At 40.9% G+C, this 24,196-nt stretch overlaps 2 protein-coding genes across 2 annotated transcripts; both read right to left on the minus strand.

Annotated features, from left to right (window-relative positions):
• Positions 1-1,199: 1,199 nt before the first annotated feature.
• On the minus strand, positions 1,200-9,201 carry LOC310783930 (leukocyte surface antigen CD53-like). Its single transcript, XM_083644864.1, has 8 exons — positions 8,958-9,201; positions 6,942-7,026; positions 5,218-5,406; positions 3,293-3,367; positions 2,407-2,499; positions 2,108-2,221; positions 1,757-1,840; positions 1,200-1,627 (listed from the first exon to the last, which is right to left on the minus strand). The coding sequence occupies exons 2-8, from the start codon at positions 7,002-7,004 to the stop codon at positions 1,547-1,549; spliced, it is 699 nt and encodes a 232-aa protein (XP_083500990.1). The 5' UTR covers positions 7,005-7,026; positions 8,958-9,201; the 3' UTR covers positions 1,200-1,546.
• A 1,408-nt stretch (positions 9,202-10,609) lies between these two features.
• Positions 10,610-23,520, minus strand: LOC310783931 (leukocyte surface antigen CD53-like). Its single transcript, XM_083644865.1, has 8 exons — positions 23,400-23,520; positions 20,359-20,462; positions 18,592-18,780; positions 16,065-16,139; positions 15,244-15,354; positions 14,340-14,447; positions 13,853-13,936; positions 10,610-12,601 (listed from the first exon to the last, which is right to left on the minus strand). The coding sequence occupies exons 2-8, from the start codon at positions 20,419-20,421 to the stop codon at positions 12,533-12,535; spliced, it is 699 nt and encodes a 232-aa protein (XP_083500991.1). The 5' UTR covers positions 20,422-20,462; positions 23,400-23,520; the 3' UTR covers positions 10,610-12,532.
• Positions 23,521-24,196: the final 676 nt, after the last annotated feature.

Consider the following 24,196-nt stretch of genomic DNA (forward strand, 5'->3'; position numbering starts at 1 on the left):
CCTCTGTCTCATCTGGTGTCTGGAGGAGGGAGGGGGGGGGGGACAAGTGCCACAGTTACTGGAAATCCCCATAAAGACAGACCTGTAATGGACTGACCGTGCTAGCAGCAGCATCCCAGGGGGAGGGGGGGGGGGTCAGACTAAAACACAACAGCTGTCTGCTTCAAAGAAGAGAAGGAGAGAGCTGTTATCGGAGTAGTTTTTTTTTTTTTTTTTTTTTTGCATATCTCTAGGTGAATTGCAATAATTGTGTTTATAGTTTCTGAGGTATCAGGGGTGTTGAGTTTGCAATAAATGGTATATTCTGCTGTGTACAGTTACATTTTTTTTCTTCCTTTTTTTAATTACAAAAAATTGTACTTGTTTCTATTTTGTGTGTGATGGTTTCAAAAAGAACAAAATAATTTTAAAATGTAAAGGAAATCTTAGTATTTTTTTAGTTTGTTTTTTTTTGTCTTAAAATATTGATGCAGGATTTATTCTTTAAATAAAACTGTGGAATACTTAAGAAATACATCTGTATTCTGTCCTGTATTTTGTTCTATATAGATAGAGATATGTTATTTTGTGCAAATTGCCCACTTTAGCACACTTCCATGATTGGAATTTGGAAACCCTCATTAGTGTTTTGCTTGCACCTGCCTTTATTCTGCCTTTTTGACACAAACCGGCCCCCGTGAAAAGGGTCTATTGGTCAGAAGAAGCTTCCTTCTATCCCACAATTCAAGAGGTTAGCTTTGGCCAGTTATTGCAATGACTTGAGTCTTGAATTGTGAGATAGATTTAAGCTTATGAGCAACTCTAAAGCTCCACATTTGAATGCCTCCCCATAAAAAAATGTATGGTTTGACACCAAGATCATCCATATCAGACTAGTCTACACAACTTTATTGCAGTTACAGTTTCCATTTCTTTTCATGATGGCTCCATATCCTAGGTGGTTTCCTTAGGATGTGTTCCATGACAAAATTGGCGTCCCTTCTGATGCATGCCAGCCAAACAATGTGAAGGTGTTGATGCTCTGGACACGACCACGTTAACTGTCATACCGAGCAAACTATGAGCTTAGTGGAACCAACACTGCTGGTTCAGCAGCGCCCAAAGAGGAAGTGGTTACATTGTCAGCTGCACCACACCTATAGCTGCAGACAGGAAGCCCTCGGCAACGTTTACACGCAACAGGCACTTACCAAGTCAGGTGTACACACTCTACCGTCAGTTTTGTAAATATTTTATTGCTGTATTTCCAAAAAGTTGTCAGTGAAAAGTTTATGGACACATGTTAAGGAAGGACATATCATAATTACACAAACAGTTTTCACTTTTCACAAGCTTCATCGCCTTGGCAAAATGTACAATCACTTGTGGAGGAAAAACCAAACGCATCTAAAGAAATTGACTTTGAAACAAAGCAACACAAATACAATGTTGGTATTATGAATAACAGACTGAAACCAATCAATGCCACCTCAGCATTATCAAGGACAGGACTGTACAATGAGTAGAGTAAGTATAGACAATGGGGTTGTCGAAGAGAGAACGGGGTCTATAACTTGTAGCCGCCGCCGTCTAGTCCAGATCGGCTGATGTGGCAGTAGAGAGTCATGGCGAAACACATTCCCAAGACCTGTCGACAAACGGAATAAAAAATAAGAAGAATTAAAACACTGACTACACATCCACCTGGTACCTGATGTGATATCTTGCACCAACCATTATGTATCTCAGTATCATCTCTCATTTGAAACTCAATTACCTCAACGATGCAGATGACGATGACGGCAATCCCAGTCATTAGGAAGTTCTCCTCGAACCAGTTCTTCACTTTATTCAAACAACCCTTTACAAGAAGAGCATCCATGAGATTTAATCAACAACACGTTGCAGATAATTTCTTTGTATAGGTAAAATGTGTGTGTGTGTGTGTGTGTATATATATATATACAGTATATATATATATATACTTTATATACACACACACATACTGTACATACATACGTATATATGTGTATGTGTATATATCTATATCTATATATATATAATGAATTGATAATATCATTCAAACAAACGTTATTCCTAGGAGATAATAGAGTATATTTCAGTCTACCTCCTTCTGGTATTCGGGCTTCAAGGGATCCGGATCACATTTCGGTTTCACGCAGCAAGAAGGCGGCACATCGTTTCCCCAGTCGGAGTAATTATGGACTCCGCAGCAAACCAACTACCAACATACAATTCAGAAAAACACTTCAGTGTTTCAATAAACTGAGATCAGTTAGCTGTCAGTATTTCACTAGTCTACTGCCCATGTTTTGCAACTGTCACTTTGCACCGAACCCCTATTGTCCGTCCTGTGTGCCTCTGTGTTCAAATGCAAGTTCAAAAATAATTCTGGGATTGACTCACATTTCTCTGAACCAGATCCCAGTCCTTGCGGATGGCTGTGGAGTTTCTGTTCTTCAAGCCGTTGGTAAGGTCCTTTTCCACCCATTCACCAATCTAGGCAATAAGAATATTATATCAGTAACTTGCACAGGTTCTCACTTCACGCCCAAACCCTTAGTGATACAGCTGACTTCATGTTTACCAGGAAACCAAACGGCAGTGTGAACCACAAACTACCTAATGCAGAAAGTGGAACCGTGTCCTACCAAGGCATTTTAAGATGATTCATGTGGTTAAAGAAAACATCATCCAAGCCTGTTCAAGTAGGATGAATCTTACAGTTTTGTTTGAAATAAAATGTTACATAAAGAAAAAAGTTTATGTTTTACATAAGCTAAATTGAAGTAGTTTTCGGCCAAAAGAGTTGGAAATTATTGGCATATCGGATATCGGCTATATACTGTGTGTATATATATATATATATAGATGTGTGTGTGTGTGTGTGTGTGTGTGTATATATATATATGTATATATACTAGCAATTCCTAGGCTCGGCTCGCCCGCCCTGCAGCTCGCTCACTGCGCGTCACACTGCTTGGCCTGCAATAGGAAGGATGACATCACTGATGACATCTTCACTGATGACATCATCACTGAACTTATAGCCTCAGCCAGGAAGGATGACATCACTGATGACATCATCACTGATGTCATCACATCATTAGGTAATTAGGGTAATCACCTAATTAAAAAAATCCGGCTCCGTCAGGTCACCCGCACGGGTGCTCTTTACACCCTGTTAAAGTTTCAGCCCGATCGCATGTAAAACGGCATAGCTGTGGCCGGACAAAATACACGCGCGCGCACACGCACGCACACATACATATACATACACATATATGCCTACCATGGTCTCATAGACCAGCAGGAGGCAGGCTGCAGTCAGCTCCACCAGCATCAGGATGAACAGCAGCAGGAAGAACTGTGAACAGAGGTGTCACTTTATCCCACCGTCGTCTCACACAGAGCTGAACTAATCCACAATACAACATGAGTCATGACATACATCTTATTTTGCAGAAATGAATGATGAATTCAAATAGTCATTTTATGCTAATCATGTGTTCTGAATTATGCTATTAATAACAGCAAATGTGTTCTGCTGATGCAAATCTGCACTTTGTTACTATGTTTAAAGGCCCAATACAATGGGCCCAGGGTTTGTTTTATCTGTCAAACATATATGCGTATCATTTGCTTAAAATGGGACGTTTTGAAAACCGATGACCATGTTGCTGTCTGTATCGTCACTTCCGGTCGTATCTCTCAATCTTCACCCATATGAAATGTCAAAATCTGCTAAATATGTGTACTTTTATGAATTTATTAATATTTTTTTAATTAAAAGATTCAGATTAATTTATTTTTGTACTTACAGTATAGTATTATATTTTAATCTTTCTTTTATACATGGAAAACTCACAAGAATGCAGCAAATAAGATCTCAAAGAGATATTTCTAATTATTTGACGTGGCGGTTGTATGACTCGATACCTACAATAGATTGTGGTCGCCGTGGGTCGCAGTTTGTAGTAGAGCAGCCATCACACAGAAGCAAAGCAATGTACTGCTGTGAGAGGGGTCAGCAGCAAAAATATATTTTAGCCAACTAAATGAAGGCCCACCTAAATAAATAAGTTTAAAGTTTTAAAGTTAGACCCCACTTGGGAGTTAGACCCCCCTGGTCTGGAAGATAGTGGTCTCCCAAAGCCTCCGAGACCCACTCAAATTCATCACAAATCACTGATGATATCACTTTTGTATAGAATTAGTGTTGTCACCAGTGATGTCACTTGACCACTCTATGATGATGTAATCAGTGACTTATGTCAACAGTGTCATCACTAATGATGTCACCAGATGATGTCATCATTGCTCAGGTGATTAGGTCATTAGGGCTAATTACCAAATTAAAAGATGTGGCTCCGTTAGGTCACCTGCAGTGGTGCTTGTTACACTTCCTGAAAGATTCAGCCTGACTGCATGTAAAATGGCCAAACAATTCTGCTCACACACACACACTTTGCATTATTACTAGTGGACCCGTGGGATTTGGATCCACCCCCCCCCCCCCCCCCCCCCCGGAGAGACCCACCCATTCTTTTGTTTTGAAAATCCCTATTTTCACTCTGAGGCCTGCCAAGTATGTTTTAAGGTATCCTGTGACCTTTAGGGTTAGAAGCTACGTATATGCAGGCTTGGGGAGTAATGGATTAAATGTAATGGGATCATGTCATTAGATTATAGTTACATTTACTAAAAATGTTTAATTACTAGCAGGATTACAATTTTAAAATGATGAACAATGCACACAAAACGACCAATCAGATGAGTGTTAAACACTTGTGTAATAAAGGGGCTGTGATTGGCCCGGCCGTTTTCAGGCCGGGTGGAAATGTATCTGAACGCCGGGGCGGCTGCCAGAGCAAATGAAACATGCTCGCAGATTCTAAATATGCTTTCACCGGGTGGACATTACACCATCATTTTGTTTTTAAATCAGAAAAGGGGAACAAGTGAACATCACGTGCAGTGCAAACCGCCATCTTTATTTGCATAATTGGTATTATTGAAGTAATCCAAAAATGAACAGAAAGCAATCACATTACTTTAATATTGTGATACTTGAATTACTGATTACAATTTCTAACGGGTCATTCGAAATTGTATTGGATTACATCTTTAAAGTAACCCTCCCCAACCCTGCCTATATGCTCCACAGTGCACATGCAGTGTGGGAGCACTTGTCTTGGGGCGAGGGTGCGTACGTACCGTCATGAGGAGACAGCGGTTCTCCTTCAGCGCCCCCAGGAAGCCCAGGAAGGAGACGCAGGTGATGATGATGCCGCTGATGAGCAGGGCGTTGGACACGTTGAGCTCGGCCAGGCTGGGCATCAGGGACTCCATGTTGAAGTTCGTCTTCATGTAGATCCCAAAGCCCAGCACCGCACACCCGCCCACCTGACACACACACAGACAGACAGACAGACAGACAGACGGACGGTGTGCATCTTCAAGTTAATGCAGGTCACCCAAAAATGACATTATCGTGTCATCGATCTGCTCACCCTCATGACAGTTGAAACAGAGCTGAAGTTTGTCCATATACTGTAACACACATGGAGGCTGCCACAGAGAAAACCAGTCACCATTGACTTCAGTTGTACTGTGCTGAAGTCAATGGTGACTTGTTTTCATCTCCAGTTGTGCCTCCCTGTGTGTGTTATATGGACAAACCTCAGCTGTTGTGAGGCTGCGTAAATGACAGAATTGTCATTTTCGGGTGACACAGTTATTAGGGATGGGGACGATATGCTTATGTCATGCTACGAGTCAATATGGCGTATTACGAAATAAAAGTTGACCCGTCTCTGCGGAATTCTGTTTAATTATTTGTTTATTTGTCCTGTCTATCACAGGACAAATCCATCTTGCCACTCTCCAAATCTATTGGTTTGAATCTGAACCACCAGCGCTTCACACCAATCGGCGTCCTAGATGAGGCAGCTACGGGCGGGGTTTGGTGCGACGCCAGCGAGAAGCGAGCCCATGACAGACGTGATCGACAGATGGTTCATCCAATCACCTGCCGGGTATTTCTTTGAAAGTGCACCTGCCCTTTGAAACGGTTTCCGCAGCAACCCGTTCCCAGGTGGTTATGTGAAAACAAACCATCTGGCAGCGTCGGCGTAATTTGGCCGCTAGAATGTAAACCATTTTCAAATGTCACTACAAAGTGTAAATAATATGATTTGGATGGAGAGCTTGTGAAATTGTGATGGCCAAGAGATGGTCTCATTTGCTATTACTACAGCATAATCAAATGCAGCTAATATCGCAATTCACTTTTCTGGTCCCACGATACACATTTCTGTCTTGCCACATCATGAATTTCGATATATCTATCCCGTCCCTCTCAACAACGTCACCATAAAGAACATGGTAACACTTAACAATAAGGGGCATTAAATTAAATGTTAGTTAATGCTTAATAAGCATTATTAACCCTAACCCAACCAAAACCCTCACCCTAAAACTAACCCTAAACTATTAAGCAATGCATACATTAATACCTAGTTAACATGAACACCATGAGTAAATGATTACTAGTCACATGAGTTAACTGTTAAAGGAACACTCCGCCCATTTTCAACCAGCTTTGTATCATTAGAACATCAGTAGTATATCAGAAAACTGTAAACGGTTTTGAAGTCTATCATTTAATTTGACAGTTATTGAGTGTTAAAGTGTGGACCAGTGACATCACTGGTCCACACTAACTCAAATGAATAACTCATTAACTCAAATCAACTCTCAATAACTGTCAAACTATTCATCATTCATCTAGTTTTTGTATTTACAATAAGGGAAGTGTTGCCAGGAACATTTACTCAACTTCTAGCTAATTCAGTGCCTTACTCAAAGGCTCCTCCCACAACACTTTGTGAGGGAGGGCAGAATAATGTGCGATGCTGTGACACTTGAGGCGTACGTACAAAACACAGGAAGTTGACGGCACACATGGTGTACTTCAAACACTTGAGGCAACCTTGAGCCATTGTTGAAATCCTCTTGTGAGACCTGCAGAGACAGAACGACAAAAGCCTTGTTAGTATGTGAGCCTGTGTTCACACCATAGGCAGAACTGACGCTAGCCGTTCACACCAGACACTCTACTTCACGTCGGAGCTGCTCCACCAGCCCCCCTCCATTCACTTCATGCATGGCAGCTTCAAGCTTCACGCGTCACGCTTGGAAAATAGGACTGAATCCTGAACGATGGCTTGAGCAAGGCGCGAGCGTGGCTTCAGCGTGACACGCGGGCGGGTGGTGTGAACGGCCTCGCCTGTCAACACGGACGCCTAAATGAAACTTGTGGGTTCAGCGTAGGTTGAGCTTAGGTTGAGCGTTTGCTTCGGCGTACGGTGTGAACGGGCCACTAACACTCGCATTTTACAGTGTGCGATCGGACAATAACACATCAACACTTCACAGGCAGCTGAGTTCAGATACGACGCCTAAAACATAGAAGCGCTTAGCACTATAACTCCTACACTCTCTTGGCTATAAGCCATCATGTTGTCAATGTCAAAGGTCCTTTGTTTTTGTTTTTTGTTTTTATGTAAAGTAAGCCTAATACTGTGTCAAATGATTCTATGTTGTGTGGTGTTCTGTCACGTTTATATGAAGCAACTGTGTATTGTGCCCGTGACAAATGTCCCCTCGGAGGAACTCAAGTTGAATATCCAACGTCTGAACGTGTGCGTGCCTCCATCTTAAGGCTGTCAAACTAAGTCACACTATGAGGAAGTGATACTGGCACATCTCACTTCCTGTGTTTCCTTTGCCTGAAACTGTATTTCAACTCGATTTGAAGCATAATGTAACTCATTTATGACACGGTTGAATGATTTTTTTTGGGGTAATGTTATGGAACACATCAAGGGGAAATCCCAAATGCAGGTATAGTTTTGGAAATACCACAAGTTCAAAAAAGTTCCCCAAAATGTAAAAGCGATGTTTTCGTTGGGGGGTAGAGAGGTCTTCCACCAACACATTTGACTTTTATCACCCAAATATGGCTGAGCCACTCGTGGTGTCAATAAATCAAATTTGTTGATATACAAGAACTAATAGTTGAAAGAATGAAACTACTTATTTCCAAATACTATTCTTATTATCAATATTCTTCTTGGTCGATTTTCAAGTGTTAAACGCATCTAAAGCTATAGCTGTGATAATAAAATGTTTCGGTATTTTTACACAGTTGACACATTTTGGTTATATAATGTTGGCCGTGTTGGTTTAATTTTTCCCCTTTTTTCAGAAGCGGCTAAACACGGAAGTTCCTCTTTTCCAATGCTTTTATCAAGGGCATCTGTTGATTGTTTAGAACCCGTTATGTAGCCTACTGCCTTGTCAATCAAACCTACAGACATACAGAACCTAGACAGACAGACAGACAGAGACATCCTCTGGAGACGTAACATCAAGAATTTCCTGTCGTGTCAGTCAGGAAACATTAACAAAACATAACTATAACACTTAAAGATTGTTTACAGTGTAGGAGACATTATCAAAACATGATAACTATAACACTATAACACTTTAAAGATGATTTACAGTGTAGTCAGAGGTTAGATATACAACTACAACACTACAACACTTTAAAGATGATTTACAGTGTAGTCAGAGGTTATATATACAACTATAACACTATAACACTTTAAAGATGATTTACAGTGTAGTCAGAGGTTATATATACAACTATAACACTATAACACTTTAAAGATGATTTACAGTGTAGTCAGAGGTTAGATATACAACTATAACACTATAACACTTTAAAGATGATTTACAGTGTAGTCAGAGGTTATATATACAACTATAACACTATAACACTTTAAAGATGATTTACAGTGTAGTCAGAGGTTATATATACAACTATAACACTATAACACTTTAGAGATTGTTTACAGTGTAAGATGTTGGTACAACAGTTGAGGGCTTACCTGCTGGGGTGGATTGTGGCTTTGCCTGTTAGTTTGATTCAAGCGAAGGCTCTTCTGAGTGGACTCTGCCTGCACTTCCCCTCCTCACACTGCTGCTGGGCGTAAAGCAGCACCAGTTCTCACTTCCTTTTTTCACATGGAAAGTCGATGACTGTGAAAGTGCACTGGGGGACAAACGTAAATAGCGCAAAAAGAGCACGATGCGCGTCTGACGCATCGCCTATACGTATTTAGCCCACATGTGAACTCGTACAAAGGAGAATGAGCCCGACCACTGAAACACCTTTTATTACCATTCCATTTGGCTTTGAGCCAAAAGTGACGTAGCTGCGCATGCGATTTTAAAGTGATAATACGGAAGATTTCAGTTTTGCTCTCTTGGATGACACCTATTGGCGACGAGTGGTAATTGCAGATGAGATCCAAACAGTGTTATGATGTGACATTACTCAGTTTGTTCGGCCATAGTAACGACCCGTAATGCTAGCAGCAGAGACCGGAAAAAAAGTAGCTTGTTATCCTACTTCACACAAGAGTTGTCAGGAACCCACAGTAACCTATCAGAGTGAGTCTGTTGTGTTAGCTCCGCCCACCCTGTGTCACCACAGACACCAAGATCATAAATGCGGCAATACTGAAAATGCAAAGGCTTCCATCAATGGGCCATACGCTCAATCACCATGAACTCACTATCAGATACAGTATATAGTGACTTAACAGACATTTATTTAGATGAAAATCTTCCGTATTATCACTTTAATAAAACACAAGCAAGGACCGTTTTCTCCCCAATGGTACTTGGCCAAAGACTTGTAGACTAGCACATGCTTCCTCCGATACATGTGCAGTCACCAGCTGCTTCTTTTCACCTGACAGCGAGGTGTTACACCGGCAGGACGTAGCGTGTGGGAGGATCACGCTATTCCCCCCAGTTCCCCTCCCCCTGAACAGGCCCCCCGACTGAGCAGAGGAGGCACTAGTGACTAGTGCAATGACCAGGACGCATACCCTTAATCCGGCTTCCCACCCGCAGACACGGACAATTATGCCTGTATGGACGCCCGACCAAGCCGGAGGTAACAAGCCGGGGGCTCAAACCTGTGACCCTCGTGTCGGCAGGCAGGGAATCTCCCACTGCACTGCACTACCCGGACGCCATAAGTAGCATTTGTTGATTTTTTTTTTAAATTGTGGCGCCAGGGATGAGAAGAGTTGCAAGCGGAGGGAGCAAATCGAGGTTTGGAACCTGACCATAGATTGCAGATAGGGAGGGGCAGTCTGATGAGCTTCCCTGTAGGGGTTAGTCTGATGAGCTGAGTTTTGAATTTGAATGCCTGCCGAGATGGGAAGCCAGTGAAACGACCGGAAGAGGGGAGTGACGTGAGGGAGTTTAGGTTGTTTCATAAATGTCACATACAGTACATTTCCTCACATTTCAGAGAAAACCATTTTGAAATACTACGAGGAACTGTTACCACAGTTGGTTCCCTGTTGTTTTCTCTCTTTTTGAATCAAAATGCTATGTGAACATCCAAACTTAAAACCAAACTTGGATAATCAAAGTTGGATGCAGAATGTGGTGTCAAACAAGAATTTCAATACATAAGATGAAACCAAATATTTAATATTTTAGTAAAGGGTTGAGATTGCATTCAGCTGTTGTTGACTTGTACATTTACTTTGACATACTCCTCCACGTTATATTACACCATACAAAAATAAGATCTCTCCAAAGTAAAACTTCCAATTGAGTTTAACAAACTATTTTTTATTACCATCATCCTTTATATAAAAGTGAGCAAGTGGGCTCTGTCTGTCTGTTTCAATTTTTGTCCCACTGAAGTTGTCACAGGACATGATGTCACACACACACACACACACACACACACACACGCACACACATCACTGTCATCAGTGACATTGATGTCAGTGATGCGAAGTTGAGCAATTGTATGAGTTGAGCAATTGTAGAGCAATTGTATGCCAATAGAGCAGGCGATTGTGCGCTGCGCGTGCCAATAGGGCAGGCGAGGCCACGCAGCAGAAGAGCTGCGAGCCCGAGCAGCGGGCGAGCCTAGGCTTTCGGCTCCCTAGTTATCAAAAATGTCAGAAACAGGGTGATAGTGTAGGGCTCCTTTGCTTGCTCAGGGACTTGCAGTATATCAACTGCTGAACTGAAACAACTCTGATGAGTCACATTTCTTTTCTAAGCACAACTTATATATAGGAATTTGTGGCTTCAGCGCAGATAACCAACATAGTAGTAGCCTACAACACACAAAGTAGAACAACCAACAATACAATAGATAGTAGACTATCAGTATACACATATCACACAACATTCAGTCACTAAGTGCATTCTTCATACATACTTTCTGAGGCTAAGAGTAGGATATAGTAAAACACATTTACACAGGCTTGTGTCCTATATCAAAGATAACAAAATGAAAGAAAAAAATGCACAGAATTCTTTTTATAGCGAGCTTTTACAATACTAGAATATCAGGCTGCTACGCAGCCTTCAAATCTAGTTTGGTGGGTGGTCTGTGTGTGTTTTGGGCTTCGGTAATGAATGTGTGTGAGAGATTTAATCATACATGTACCTTGTTATAATTATATGTTCAATTTTACTGCATCTCTGACATAAGTGAAAGTAGTCTATTTCCCTGTCTACTGTATATTTGAGTCAGACAGGTCTAAATTTACCAGACGGTCACATGTATTCACATGTATTTGAATCACTCTGACATGTACCACCTGTTGATTATGCCCAAATAAGTTGTCTTTCCTGTGTGTTTCTTTTCCCTTAATTTCTTCTGTGCCAGGTACGAAGGTGCTTGGGGGGTTAATGATGTGGTATGAGCTGGCGCCTCTGGGGTTAATGTAGTATGAGCTGGCACCTCTGAGGTTAATGTGGTATGAGCCGGCACCCCGGGGGTTAATGTGGTATGAGCTGGCACCTCGGGGGTTAATGTGGTATGAGCTGGCACCTCTGGGGTTAATGTGGTATGAGCTGGTACCTCGGGGGTTAATGTGGTATGAGCTGGCACCTCGGGGGTTAATGTTGTATGAGCTGGCACCTCGGGAGATTAATATCGTATGAGCTGGCACCTCGGGGGTTAATGTGGTATGAGCTGGCACCTCGGGGGTTAATATCGTATGAGCTGGCACCTCAGGGGTTAATGTGGTACGAGCTGGTACCTCGGGGGTTAATGTGGTATGAGCTGGTACACCTAGGTAATTTTATTATAAGGATACACTGTCAAACTCATATCCACTTCTAATGAGTGTTTGGACAGCTGGCATACATAATGTGTATTGATTGTCCTATTGTCAGTAGAAGACGCACGATTATAGTGCAGAATCATCCTCAACACTTCAAGAGACACATTGACACTTAAAGAAAAGGTCAGGCAAGTTATTGCACTTGAAAGGCTTTTTGGCTACTAAAACCAGATAGTCTCTAAATACATTCTATACATGTTAGCAAAGGAAAAGTGGAGAAGATAACCTTTTAACCCATGGAAAAGTGTCTGTGGTGAAAGCAGACATAGACGATGCCACACTGGGTCTTTTCACTTGTAACCCAGTCCACGTCGACTGAAGTGGCAGAAGACGGGGACGGTGAAGCACATACACAGGAACTGCAGACAGAGACGAAGACATATTAAATGGATGGTGAAGCACATACACAGGAACTGCAGACAGAGACGAAGACATATTAAATGTGCGGTAGAAGAACCAATATCAAACAGCTTTTTACGTGTAAAGACAAAATAGAACAAAACAGTCAACTATGTGTAACCGATGCAGAGAATGTGCAGTCCTTACCTTAGAGTCCAACTAAGTAAAGAAAGGACTAAGACAGAGGTAACTGGGACAGTTGAGGCCTTGCAGGAGGCTTGGGCTGATTTCCAATAGAGAGCCAAAGTCACGCCCACTTCTGGTTTAGGCATACGCACAGAGAGATTTCATCCGCCATTTATTTTCCCATAGACATTTCATAACATGCTTGTAAAAATAGTACTTAGTCAAACCAAATGATTCAGCTATATTTTAGAAACAGGCGAGACCATAGAACATTTCAATCAGACCAAAACGTGTAAAACAAAAAGTACGAAAAAAAAGGTTTTTTCTATGTTTTTTGTTTTGTTTTTGTTTTTGGTATGACTGAAATGTTCTATGGTCTCTCCTGATTCTAAATATAGCTGAATCACTTATTTTCACCAAGTAAAACTACTTTTACCAGTATTTTACGAAATGACTATGGGAAAATAAACGGTTAGGGGTAGGGTTATGCTGAAGCAGGAAGTGACGTCCACTTTGGCCCTCTATAATATTGAATATCACGATATTTAGTGAGTATTGCAATAGTCATTTGAATTAGGTGACTACCCCGATTGGCCATTGGAGCTGCAGCGCGGCCCACCAATATGGCCGCCATAGCTGCCACGTCAAAGCCTCGAGTGAGTGAGGGGAAACAAACTGTTGAATGTCGCTAACCTGTATGATGAACAGGCAAACGACGCCTGCACCAGTGCTGAGGACTAACCTGTATGATGAACAGGCAAACGACGCCTGCACCAGTGCTGAGGACTAACCTGTATGATGAACAGGCAAACGACGCCTGCACCAGTGCTGAGGACTAACCTGTATGATGAACAGGCAAACGACGCCTGCACCAGTGCTGAGGACTAACCTGTATGATGAACAGGCAAACGACGCCTGCACCAGTGCTGAGGACTAACCTGTATGATGAACAGGCAAACAACGCCTGCACCAGTGCTGAGGACTAACCTGTATGATGAACAGGCAAACGACGCCTGCACCAGTGCTGAGGACTAACCTGTATGATGAACAGGCAAACGACGCCTGCACCAGTGCTGAGGACTAACCTGTATGATGAACAGGCAAACGACGCCTGCACCAGTGCTGAGGAAGTTTCCGGCGAACCAGTTCTCCAGTTTCACAAGACATCCCTGAAAGACAAGAGTTCATATAACCCTCCTGTTCACTCATCAAACAAAAGCGTTTCACTCCACACAGAAACAAGAATGAGCGTTATGTGAGGTTCCTCACTCAAAAGTTCAGAATGGTGATGATGTCAAGTACTAACTGAGGGGCTAAAAGGATCTTAGTTTATAATGTCATAATCAACAAGAGCAGAAATCTTAATGATGGGTGCCTGGGATAAGGTCCGATCAAATGCCGTTCCTGACCTTTGAACTTACCCATTTCTGACCCATGTCTATTTATTTTCAAAAACTTTCAAGCCCCCCTTCCTCCTGTCAAATTCACAAACTTTCAAGGATTTGAAGGACCTGTGGTAACCCTGAGATGTGTTTGGAGCCCCCTGGTTTAGATGGTGACAATATGACCCACCTCCTTCCAGTTGGGTTGTGGGACGGTGTTACAGGGGTCTTTAGTGCAGCAGGAGAGGGGGACTGTGCCCTCCCAGTCGGCCTCACTGTGGACTCCGCAGCACCTGAACTGCACACAGACAGAGCTGCTTCAGTCACATACTGTCTGAACATGTGGTTCATTTAAAACTGAGACTGTAGGACAGTGGTTCTCAACGTGGGGTCCAATGACCACCAGGGTCATTTGCCAATGACCACCAGGGTCATTGGCAAATGACCCTGGTGGCAAATGGATGAATTGTTCAACTTCAGCATTTTGTTATTTTAGCATAATTATTTCGATCATAGTTTCAGAGCTATCTCTCTACCTACAGTACAGATAGTCGTGGAGTTCTGGACAAAACCATTTCTGACAATAAAAAATATTCTCAGATTTGGGTCAGACATAATCTCATCAATTGGTGTCTGTGGCTCTAATATGGAGTGAAAAAGGTTGAGAACTTTTGCATTATAGGAGATGTGTACTGGGCAGCTCCCTCTGGTGTGAATGTGTTGAACTATCGGCAATCATATCCGTATCGGGCAGATGAGCAAAATAACAGCAATGCTAATATTTATCGGTATCAGCCAAAGTTTTCATATCTGTGCATCCCTACTATGAATACAATTATATATAAGAACATAAATAGGAATAAATAAAAATTATGTCTGTAAAATTATGATTTACAGCATCATTAGGGTGTGTAAAACAATAATGGTAGAACATATTATGACCATATTATGGGTATGTAAATATAGCAAAAAAATAAAATGCATGAAATAAGTGAAAAAATATATAATGATATAAAGATAAATGAAGTATAAATGAAAATAATATGGGGATATGGAGAAAACCAATAGATGGAGCAGTGTAGTGGAACAGTTACCAGGTACTGGACAGCGTCAAAGTCATTCCTAATGGTCTGGTTCCCATTTTGAGTGGATCCTTTGTAGGTTTCCAGGCTCCGTGTCAGGTCTTTCTCAAAGTATGTGTTGATCTGCACCACACACATTATGGATTATGGATCAATTCATATAATAGTGTGGAAGAGTTTTGATCTGTACATTGAAAATAAACACGTAAACTCAAATGACAGGTCTGATTTCCGGCAACATGCACAAAGCATCACACATAGAAACGAGATATTACAGCCTCAAATTGCAGAGAAAACTCTTGTAGAACTGCCCCCTGCTGGACTTGAGATATTTCTATATTATATATAGATATATATTATATATCTGTGAGCTCACAGAGTCTCAACAAGGAGGTGCCATACTGCAATCAAAGAGATTCATCCCAAAATGAAAACCCACCATATACATACATAAATGAATGAATGAATGAATGAATGAATGAATGAATGAATGAATCAATCAATCAATCAATCAATTAATTAATTAAAAAATAATTGTTGTAGGGGGCTTATTAGTGAAATGATTGTTAACATAAGACCTTTGCTTACAATAGCTGCTTATTTTAGATGGTAACCACTTTAATTGCTGATTGGACATACATTTAAGACAATTATACTTTTGTATATATATATATATATATATATATATATATATATATATATATATATATATATATATATTAATGTGTGTATGTTGTATGTTGGGACCCTCTCAAAAATGCGATGACTCATCTCAAGGGGTTTATCCTAATAAACATATTTCAAACATACAGACAGAGATGTGTGTTGTGTACCTCTCTATTGTAGACCAGGAACACGCAGGCCATGGCCAGTTCCACCAACATCAGAATGAAGAGCAGGATGAAAAACTGCAATCATACAATCATCATCAATATATACATACAATCATCATCAATATATATATTTACTCGATTTGATTGCACTTGCAACTTTGGGGATTGTCTTTAGTTAGCTATTTCTTATCTCTGTATATTGATGTGACCGCTACGCTGCATACAGACACTAAGACAAATTCCTCGTATGTAACTTGCATACTGTGGCAATAAAAGTGATTCTGATTCTGATTCTGATACAATACGATACAATCAGACTTTCAAACAAGATGACTTTATAGCTTCTGCATTTGTTTGCAATTACAATGTGTAGTAACAAGCAGAGAGCAGATTTGGCTCAAATGATTATTTCTGTTTTAAACTGTATGGTGGTGGACCAGATGGGTGGGGTTAGGACAGTTAAGATTGTGCTAAGATAGACAACCACAGAAACATATTCTAAATTGACTTTCAAATACTTTCCCATCACTGTTTGGCAAACCCAATCCATCTCCAGCTACACAAATAGTGCAATAAGATTGCACTCAATATGTCAAACCTTAGTAACTGTATTAAAAACACATTAGAAAAGCCATTAGAAGTGTAGATAAACTATCCTTACAATGTAGTCATCAGACAAACATCAGAAAATTACACTGAATTTAATATCATGTCATTGTTAAAGCTGTACAAAAGAGAGTAGAGCGCGCACATCCAGTCAACATTGCAGGTGCAGGACAAGGGGTCAAACAATGTAGAAGAAGAGTAGAGTCCGCACACTGCTGAACAAGATGTCTCCCAGACGGATAGATTTATTTCTGGACGTTTCGGTCTCACGCGACCTTCTTCAGAATGAAGCAGGAAATGACAGAGTACTCATATATATAGGTTACACCTCTCCACCAATTGGCAGAGAGAAAATAAGTCAGGTGAAGACAATCAACCAGAGTACATCATGCTCCATACAAAAATAAATCATCATAGTAAGACAATCCCACTATAAAAAGTACAATATGAAAATAAGTAATAAGTAGAAGAGTATATATAATATAAACGTATACAATATAAAGACTCAGTGTAGAAATAGTCAAATAGAAATACATACACTCACATGTGTATACAGACTGGTGCCAAGTGTAATAAGTTGTACAAAGTACACAGTAGCCTAGGCTACACATCACAATCAATAGATAATCTGGGGTAAAAATAAATAAAGGCCCCAATCAACTACACTGGTAAAAAAAACACTGAAAGCGAGTAAAAGGTTAGGTCACATAAGAAATACTTAAGTGAGTAATTAATTTAGAAAAAAAGGGGGGGGGGGGGCTTTAAGGCATACATCTCTGATAACAGACAGGATACAGGCAATACTAAATGTATGTATAGAGTGGTCAAATACCCCACAAAAAAGCGAAAAAGTCTAAAAACAAGATAGATAAATTCTCATAAAGTGGCTACAGGAAAGGTCTCAGGTCAAAAGATTCATTGAGGCCCCGACTGACTGTGTTTAAAGTAGAGATCCAGAAGGCTTCTCTCTTGAGGAGTAGCGCATTCATGTCACCTCCCCTAGGTGGCAGTTTAACATGTTCTATGCCAATGTATTTTAAGGATGAAATACAATGATTGGCCTGAAAAAAGTGAAGAGCAACCGGATTTTAAAAATCCTTGGTACGGATATCGCTCCGGTGTTCTGAAATTCTAGTTTTCAGGGCCCTAGATGACTTACCTATGTAGGCTAACCCACAGACGCAATAAATCATATAAATAATGTTTACAGTAGTACAACTGATAATGCCTTTAATAGGATAGCGTTTACCAGTAACGGGTGGTTGAAAGAGTGGCATTTATAAGTAAAATTGCATTGGGCACACCTGCCACACTTCTAGTTGCCAGCAGGGACACCAGTCAGGAAATGAGAGGGACTGGGCTGAGGCCAATAAGACCTCACCAAAAGGTTCCTACGGTTAGGAGGTCTTTTATAGACAACACGAGGCAACAACGAGAAGGCTTTACCCAGGGCAGGGTCAGAACTGAGAATGTGCCAGTGCTTTTTGACAATTCTCTCGAAATGCTTGCCAAGAGGAGAGTATTGGATGGTGCAGTTGATAGGTTGATCTACCTTTTGTCTCACTCTAGTGGTGAGACAATCAAGCTGCGTACAACCTCTGTATTTGCTGGAGGCTGGTTTTATCCAGTGCTCAGGGTACCCACGCTGTTGAAAACGGGCCTCAAGATCATTTGAGTGTGTGTTGAAAGAGTTATCAGAAGTGCAATTCCTACTGTAGGCGTTTGAACTGGCCAATGGGAATGCTCTTTTTAAGTGGTGTAGGGTGATAGCTCTCGGCATGAAGTAGAGAGTTGCTTTACAGCAATTGATTACAGCTGTCCCATGAAGTGTGTGTGTGTGTGTGTGTGTGTGTGTGTGTGTGTGTGTGTGTGTGTGTGTGTGTGTGTGTGTGTGTGTGTGTACTGTATGAGACAGACTCACACTGAGGAGCATGCAGCGGTTCTCCTTGAGGCTTCCCAACACGCCCAGGAAGCAGACGCAGGTCACGATGGTGCCGGTGACCACCAGCGTGTTGGCAGGGTAGATGGGCCAGAAGGTGGGGATGAGGGAGGCGTACTTGGAGTGCATCATCTGGAACTCTCCTAACGCCACCACGAACGCACCGCACAGCTGCAACACACAACAGATATGGGTTTCTGATGGCTGATACACCCACCTCCTAAATAAATAAATAAATAACCGCCTCATGGTTGTATGCCTCTGTCAACAAGTCAAGTTGCCGTTTACATCAATACAGACTCATAAAATATATGTTGTGTGAAATTTTTAAGGAATTTAATAATAAGAGCAAAGTTCGGCCAAAATATTCCCACTTTGGAGCTGTGGACGCAGGTCAATATAATCAACTACAGTAGGTGATTACATTCACCTTCAGCTGCCTGCTGCTGCTCAACACTTCAACAATGGGGAGTCAGTGAGTGAGTGAGTGAGTGAGTGAGTGAGTGAGTGAGTGAGTCAGTCAGTCAGTCAGTCAGTCAGTCAGTCAGTCAGTCAGTACAATAGGCCCCTGAGGCTCTTCTAGGCCGGCAAAAAGGTAGAAAGTGTGTTTTTGTTTTTTGTTTTGCGAAATGCAAGTTATCACTATATTGACACATGTATGAGATACAGTAGCAGTGAATAATTTCCAGTGAGAAACACTGGAAATTATTTATTTATTTATTATTTATTTATTTATTATTTATTTATTTATTATTTTTTACAGAGTAGCAGCTATACAGAGGACTCATAGGGAGCTTCGTAACATGATGCAACAATAATCACCAGCTCAATATTGGCAAAAGCAATGAGCTTGTGGTGGACTGCCAGAGGAACAGGAGGCCCCCTGTCCTGGCTGTCATCCAGGGAGAGGAATTGAAGAGGGTGGACTCATACAAGTAGCTCCGGGTGTAAATCAATATAATTAATGTAATGTAATTAATGTTAACCTTCCACCATTTTAGTAGAATGACCCAAGACCCCCCCCCCCCCTGCTACAGTGATAAGCAAACCATTATGTCACAGTGAAGTTGACCTTTGAACATTTGGATATATAAAACGTTATCACTTCATAATTTTATCAAATAAAAATGTGTGTGAAATCATAATTAGTGTATGAATTCTTGAGTTATGGCCAAACCTTTGTGAGGTTACAGTGACCGTGACCTTTGACCACCAAATTGTAATCAGTTCATCTTTGAGCCTAAGTGGACATTTGTGCCATGTAATGCAATTCCCCCGGGCATTCGTGGTATATCACGTATACCACGGGACAGACGTGAGGTCGCAGTGACCTTGACTTTGACCACCAAAATCTAATCAATTCATTCTGGAGTCCAAGTGGGTGTTTGTGTCAAATTTGAGGAAATGTCCTCGAGGCTTTCCTGAGATAGTGCGTTCATGAGCACAGAATGATATGATGATGATAGATTAGATTATGATTTTGTCCAGAATTCCTATATCTATTTCTTACATTCTCTAATTGGTGGGTTTCATTCCAAGATGCTACATGTACTTTATATACATTTAGGAGAAAATGATGTGGGATAACATAATATAATTTAACATTACATTGCACAGGATAACATAAAAATGACAATGATGATCTATGTTGTTATCCCATCTACTGGCTGCCTTAGGTATTACATATTAACAAATAAAAAAAAGATTTGTATGAAAGCTGAAATGCGTAGGTCTGGATCTGTAACCTACCCAGCAAATGAAGTTGAGAAATGTCATCATGGTCTTCAAGCAGTTGACACAAGTCTGATCCATCCTTCTGTCCTGATAGTCTTCCTCTAGACCTTGTGAGACTCCTGTAAGAAGTTAGTGTTACATTCATTCCTCTAGACCTGTAAGACTCCTGTAAGAAGTTAGTGTTACATTCAGTGCTGGAAGAAGTACTGAGATCTTGTACTTCAGTAAAACTAGCAATACAACAATGTAAAAATGCTACATTGCAAGTAAAAGTCCTAACCGTCCACATTTAGAGTAATATGTTTCATAAATTATTGGAATATTGGTAGCACTTTACATTACAGCTCAGTAACATGGAATAAAGAAGTAATAATTAGGTCACATGTAATTGCATTCTTCTTCTTTTCGTTTCTTCGAAGCATGATGCTTATATGACAGTTTCCCATTTCTCTACACAGTTCTTTGCATTTTTATTGAACTCTGCAAGGTCTTTTGAGCTGCAAGGTTTGGGTATAAGGCAGACAAGGCAGTGCTCCATAGTGTGGTCTGCTTCTCCACATTCACAGGTGGTTGGGGTGGTCTTGTAGCCCCATCTGACCAGAGCAGCTTTTGATCATCCCGTGCTTGTTCTCAGGCGGGTTGAGTGTCTTCCACTGAACCCAAGGTGTTTCTGAGCCGGGAGGAAGGTCTTGCCATCAATAACCAGGTAATAGCTTGGTATTAGCAATGGGGTCTGGGTAATTAGACTGACATTTATGTAATAGGCTAAACAGGGTCAGAAACAATGGTAATAATGGGGGAATTTAATGTCATGCTACAGTAATATTAAATTAAACCAAATATCTAGAGATGTAGGGATTACCTGGAAACCCTTCCCAGCTAGCAATCTGCAACCCCCTAACACCCACCAGTGTTAATACCAAGATATTACCTGGTTATTACTTTCTAATTACCATTACCATGGTATTATATGGTATTAGTTATTACTTCTTTATTATCACACTATTACCCCCCTATTACTATGTTGTTACCGAGTTGTAATGTAAAGTGCTACCAGAATGGTAATACTGATTTATTGACAGACAGACAGACAGACAGACAGACAGACAGACAGAAAAAAAGACATACATGTAAGCAGCATTTTAAAGTTGTCAACATTAAGCTAATCTTAACAATTTTGCTATACTTTTGGGTAGTCTATGACAATGCTATTTTATAGTTAGATGATCAAATGTTAAAATATTCATTTTAATATTTATATAATTATTTTATTATGTGTATTTATTGTATTTCTTAGTAAAAATTGGCTAAGTGGGTGGGTGGGTGGGTGGGCGTTGTCCTGTGTCTGTCAGTCACGAAAGTGACATCATCAGTGAGGTGGGTAGCGGTGTAAGTCACGTTTTGTGTCCCAAAAGTGACATCATCACTTCCTGGGCAAAAGTTGGCGCAGCGCAAAATTGCTTAACTGTGACGTCATCAGTGATGTCACTCGAGCAACTGTGATGTAGTATGAGCCGATGGCACACAGTTGCACGGGGACACAGTTGCTCACCTATGATTTGCCCAACTGTGATGTCACTCAGGCAGTTGTGATGTCATGAGTATTGTCACTCAAGCAACTTGGATACTAATTGGAGAGCTGATGGCACACAGTTGCACAATGGCGCACAGTTGCCCAACTGTGATGTCAATTGGAGAGCTCGCACAGTTGCTCATAGTGCACAGCTGCTGAACTGTGATGTCACCCGAGCAGTTATGATGTAACTCGAGCAACTGTGATGTCACGGGCAGTTGTGATGTCACTTGAGCAGCTGTGATTGAAGGGCCGATGGCTCACAGTTGCTGAACTGTGACATCACTCGGGCAATTGTGATGTCATTAGTGATGTCACTCGGGCAACTAAATGTGCCGTTGTGTCTGCTAGCCCGCGGAGCGGCCGATTTCCATAACCGCAGAGATGGCGCATCATCTCCAGAGTCTCCACACTAGGAATCAAGCGCGCGTAGCGCACAAGATTTCTAGTATTATAAAAAACATTGATCTGAAAAGTAACTAGTAACTATAGCTGTGAAATAAATGTAATGGAGTAAAAAACACTGTATTTCAATCTAAAATGTAGTACAAAGTAGCATAAAATGGAAAATACCCAAGTAAAGTAGTACCTCAAAATTGTACTTAAGTACAGTACTTGAGTAAATGTAATCAGATACTTTTCACAACAAAACGCCACACGCACAGATAGTTACAGATGTTAGATCAAGTGGCGATGTGATTGGAGATCCTCTGAAAGCCGTGGTGAAGTGGAGGCAGTGTGTGTGTGTGTGTGTGTGTGTGTGTGTGTGTGTGTGTGTGTGTGTGTGTGTGTGTGTGTGTGTGTGTGTGTGTGTGTGTGTGTGGTGAAGTGTGTTGACAGGACAGCAGTGTTTGTTTGGTGTGACAACAAAGACACCCGTCACACCGCAGGCCCTGACCTATCCAATACATCTCAGCTTCATCATTCTTAATACCCACACTCCTCTTCAGATAGATTATTATTTTGACTGTTAAATATCTACAGTTCTTTCCTCAAAGCAGGTTACAGCAAGCAAGTACAGTAGAATATTTCCTCCTGTTGAGAACACAGAATTCTGGATTTTTTTCAATTCTAATTTCCATATTCTTGTTATTTATAAGTGATGTTTCAAAAAGTAGGTATACATTTTTCTATATAGCATTAATACTTACTCTGTTATTCAATATTTTCTGTTTCTGGGTACACTTTCAGGACATGATGCCTGGAAATCTGACAATTGAGGAAGTTTCCTCGATTTCTAGAGCGTTGTTTTTTGTTACCAAAAGAAGAAGGAAAAAGGCATACCTACTCTTGAAACACCCATTATACTGCATTTATCTATTTTTCAATGATTTTATACCACATACATTTTCTCGCTATGCTGTCATTTTACACTCCCTCAAAAATGCTTCAACTCATACTTTTCCATACCTTCACACATACATAGTGAAAACCACAACTAATAATTCAGATTCTTTATGAACTAATAGATCTCAAGACTTACCTTATCTAGGCTATGCCCGGCAGTATCTCCACTATAACAGATGCAGTAACCAGTTCTGTATTGTTGCTCCCAAACCTTCCCAGTGTTAACTAATGACAGACAGGTCCAAGGAAGAGAAATGAGAGGGGGGAGGACAGGTAACAAAGGCTTCTGTCTCTAAATAGTCAGTGAAGAAATATTCATGTATTTACACAACTAACAGTGTGGAGGAGGGGCGTTCACACTTCACCTAAGAAGAGCTGCTCTAAACCCCATGTCTATTTTTTTGGAAGGCTGATAGCGATATTTATTGATAGAGCATCTTTAAACATGAGTTTTTACACTTATGGAGCAATCGATCTTTGCAAAAAGAAATCACAGATATCACTATGTTGTCTACATGAAGTAGGCAAATTCACATACTTTTATTTGCCTTTTCTACACTAGTTTGAAATCTGCCTTTACATGCAGGGACAGCTGTTATTGTTGGGCACCCTGGAAAGTTATAGTGTGAAGCCTCCTCTCATTTTCCCACTTCTCAGGTAGCTTAACTTGATCCTTTGCCATTGGTGGCAAAGGTTGTGAGTTTGAGTCCCAGGTGATGCAGAGTGAACATGCTTATTGTGCTGTGTGGGTTAGAGACACATGGGTTCAAAGATATGTTGTGCTAATTACAGGCCAGGCACTTCTGCTGATGGACCCGCATCAGATTTCTTATTTGTCTTCCTCCTCATAACGCCCGGCCCGACAATGCATTTACCTTGATTTTGTTTCATTCCACATACTACATGTAGCCTACAGTATATTTTCAGAATTCG

Source organism: Poromitra crassiceps (assembly GCF_964638095.1).
Source record: "Poromitra crassiceps genome assembly, chromosome: 10".
NCBI classification, from domain to species: Eukaryota; Metazoa; Chordata; class Actinopteri; order Beryciformes; family Melamphaidae; genus Poromitra; species Poromitra crassiceps.

Coding starts and splice junctions, on each gene's coding strand:
- LOC310783930 (XM_083644864.1), bottom strand. CDS start 7,004: ATGGCTCAAGGTTGCCTCAAGTGTTTGAAGTACACCATGTGTGCCGTC. Junction 2,500..3,292: donor TGCTGGTCTATGAGACCATG/GTAGGCATATAT, acceptor CTTATTGCCTAG/ATTGGTGAATGGGTGGAAAA. Junction 2,222..2,406: donor GGGATCTGGTTCAGAGAAAT/GTGAGTCAATCC, acceptor GTATGTTGGTAG/TTGGTTTGCTGCGGAGTCCA.
- LOC310783931 (XM_083644865.1), bottom strand. CDS start 20,421: ATGGATCAGACTTGTGTCAACTGCTTGAAGACCATGATGACATTTCTC. Junction 14,448..15,243: donor TTGACGCTGTCCAGTACCTG/GTAACTGTTCCA, acceptor GTCTGTGTGCAG/TTCAGGTGCTGCGGAGTCCA. Junction 13,937..14,339: donor CACAACCCAACTGGAAGGAG/GTGGGTCATATT, acceptor CTTGTCTTTCAG/GGATGTCTTGTGAAACTGGA.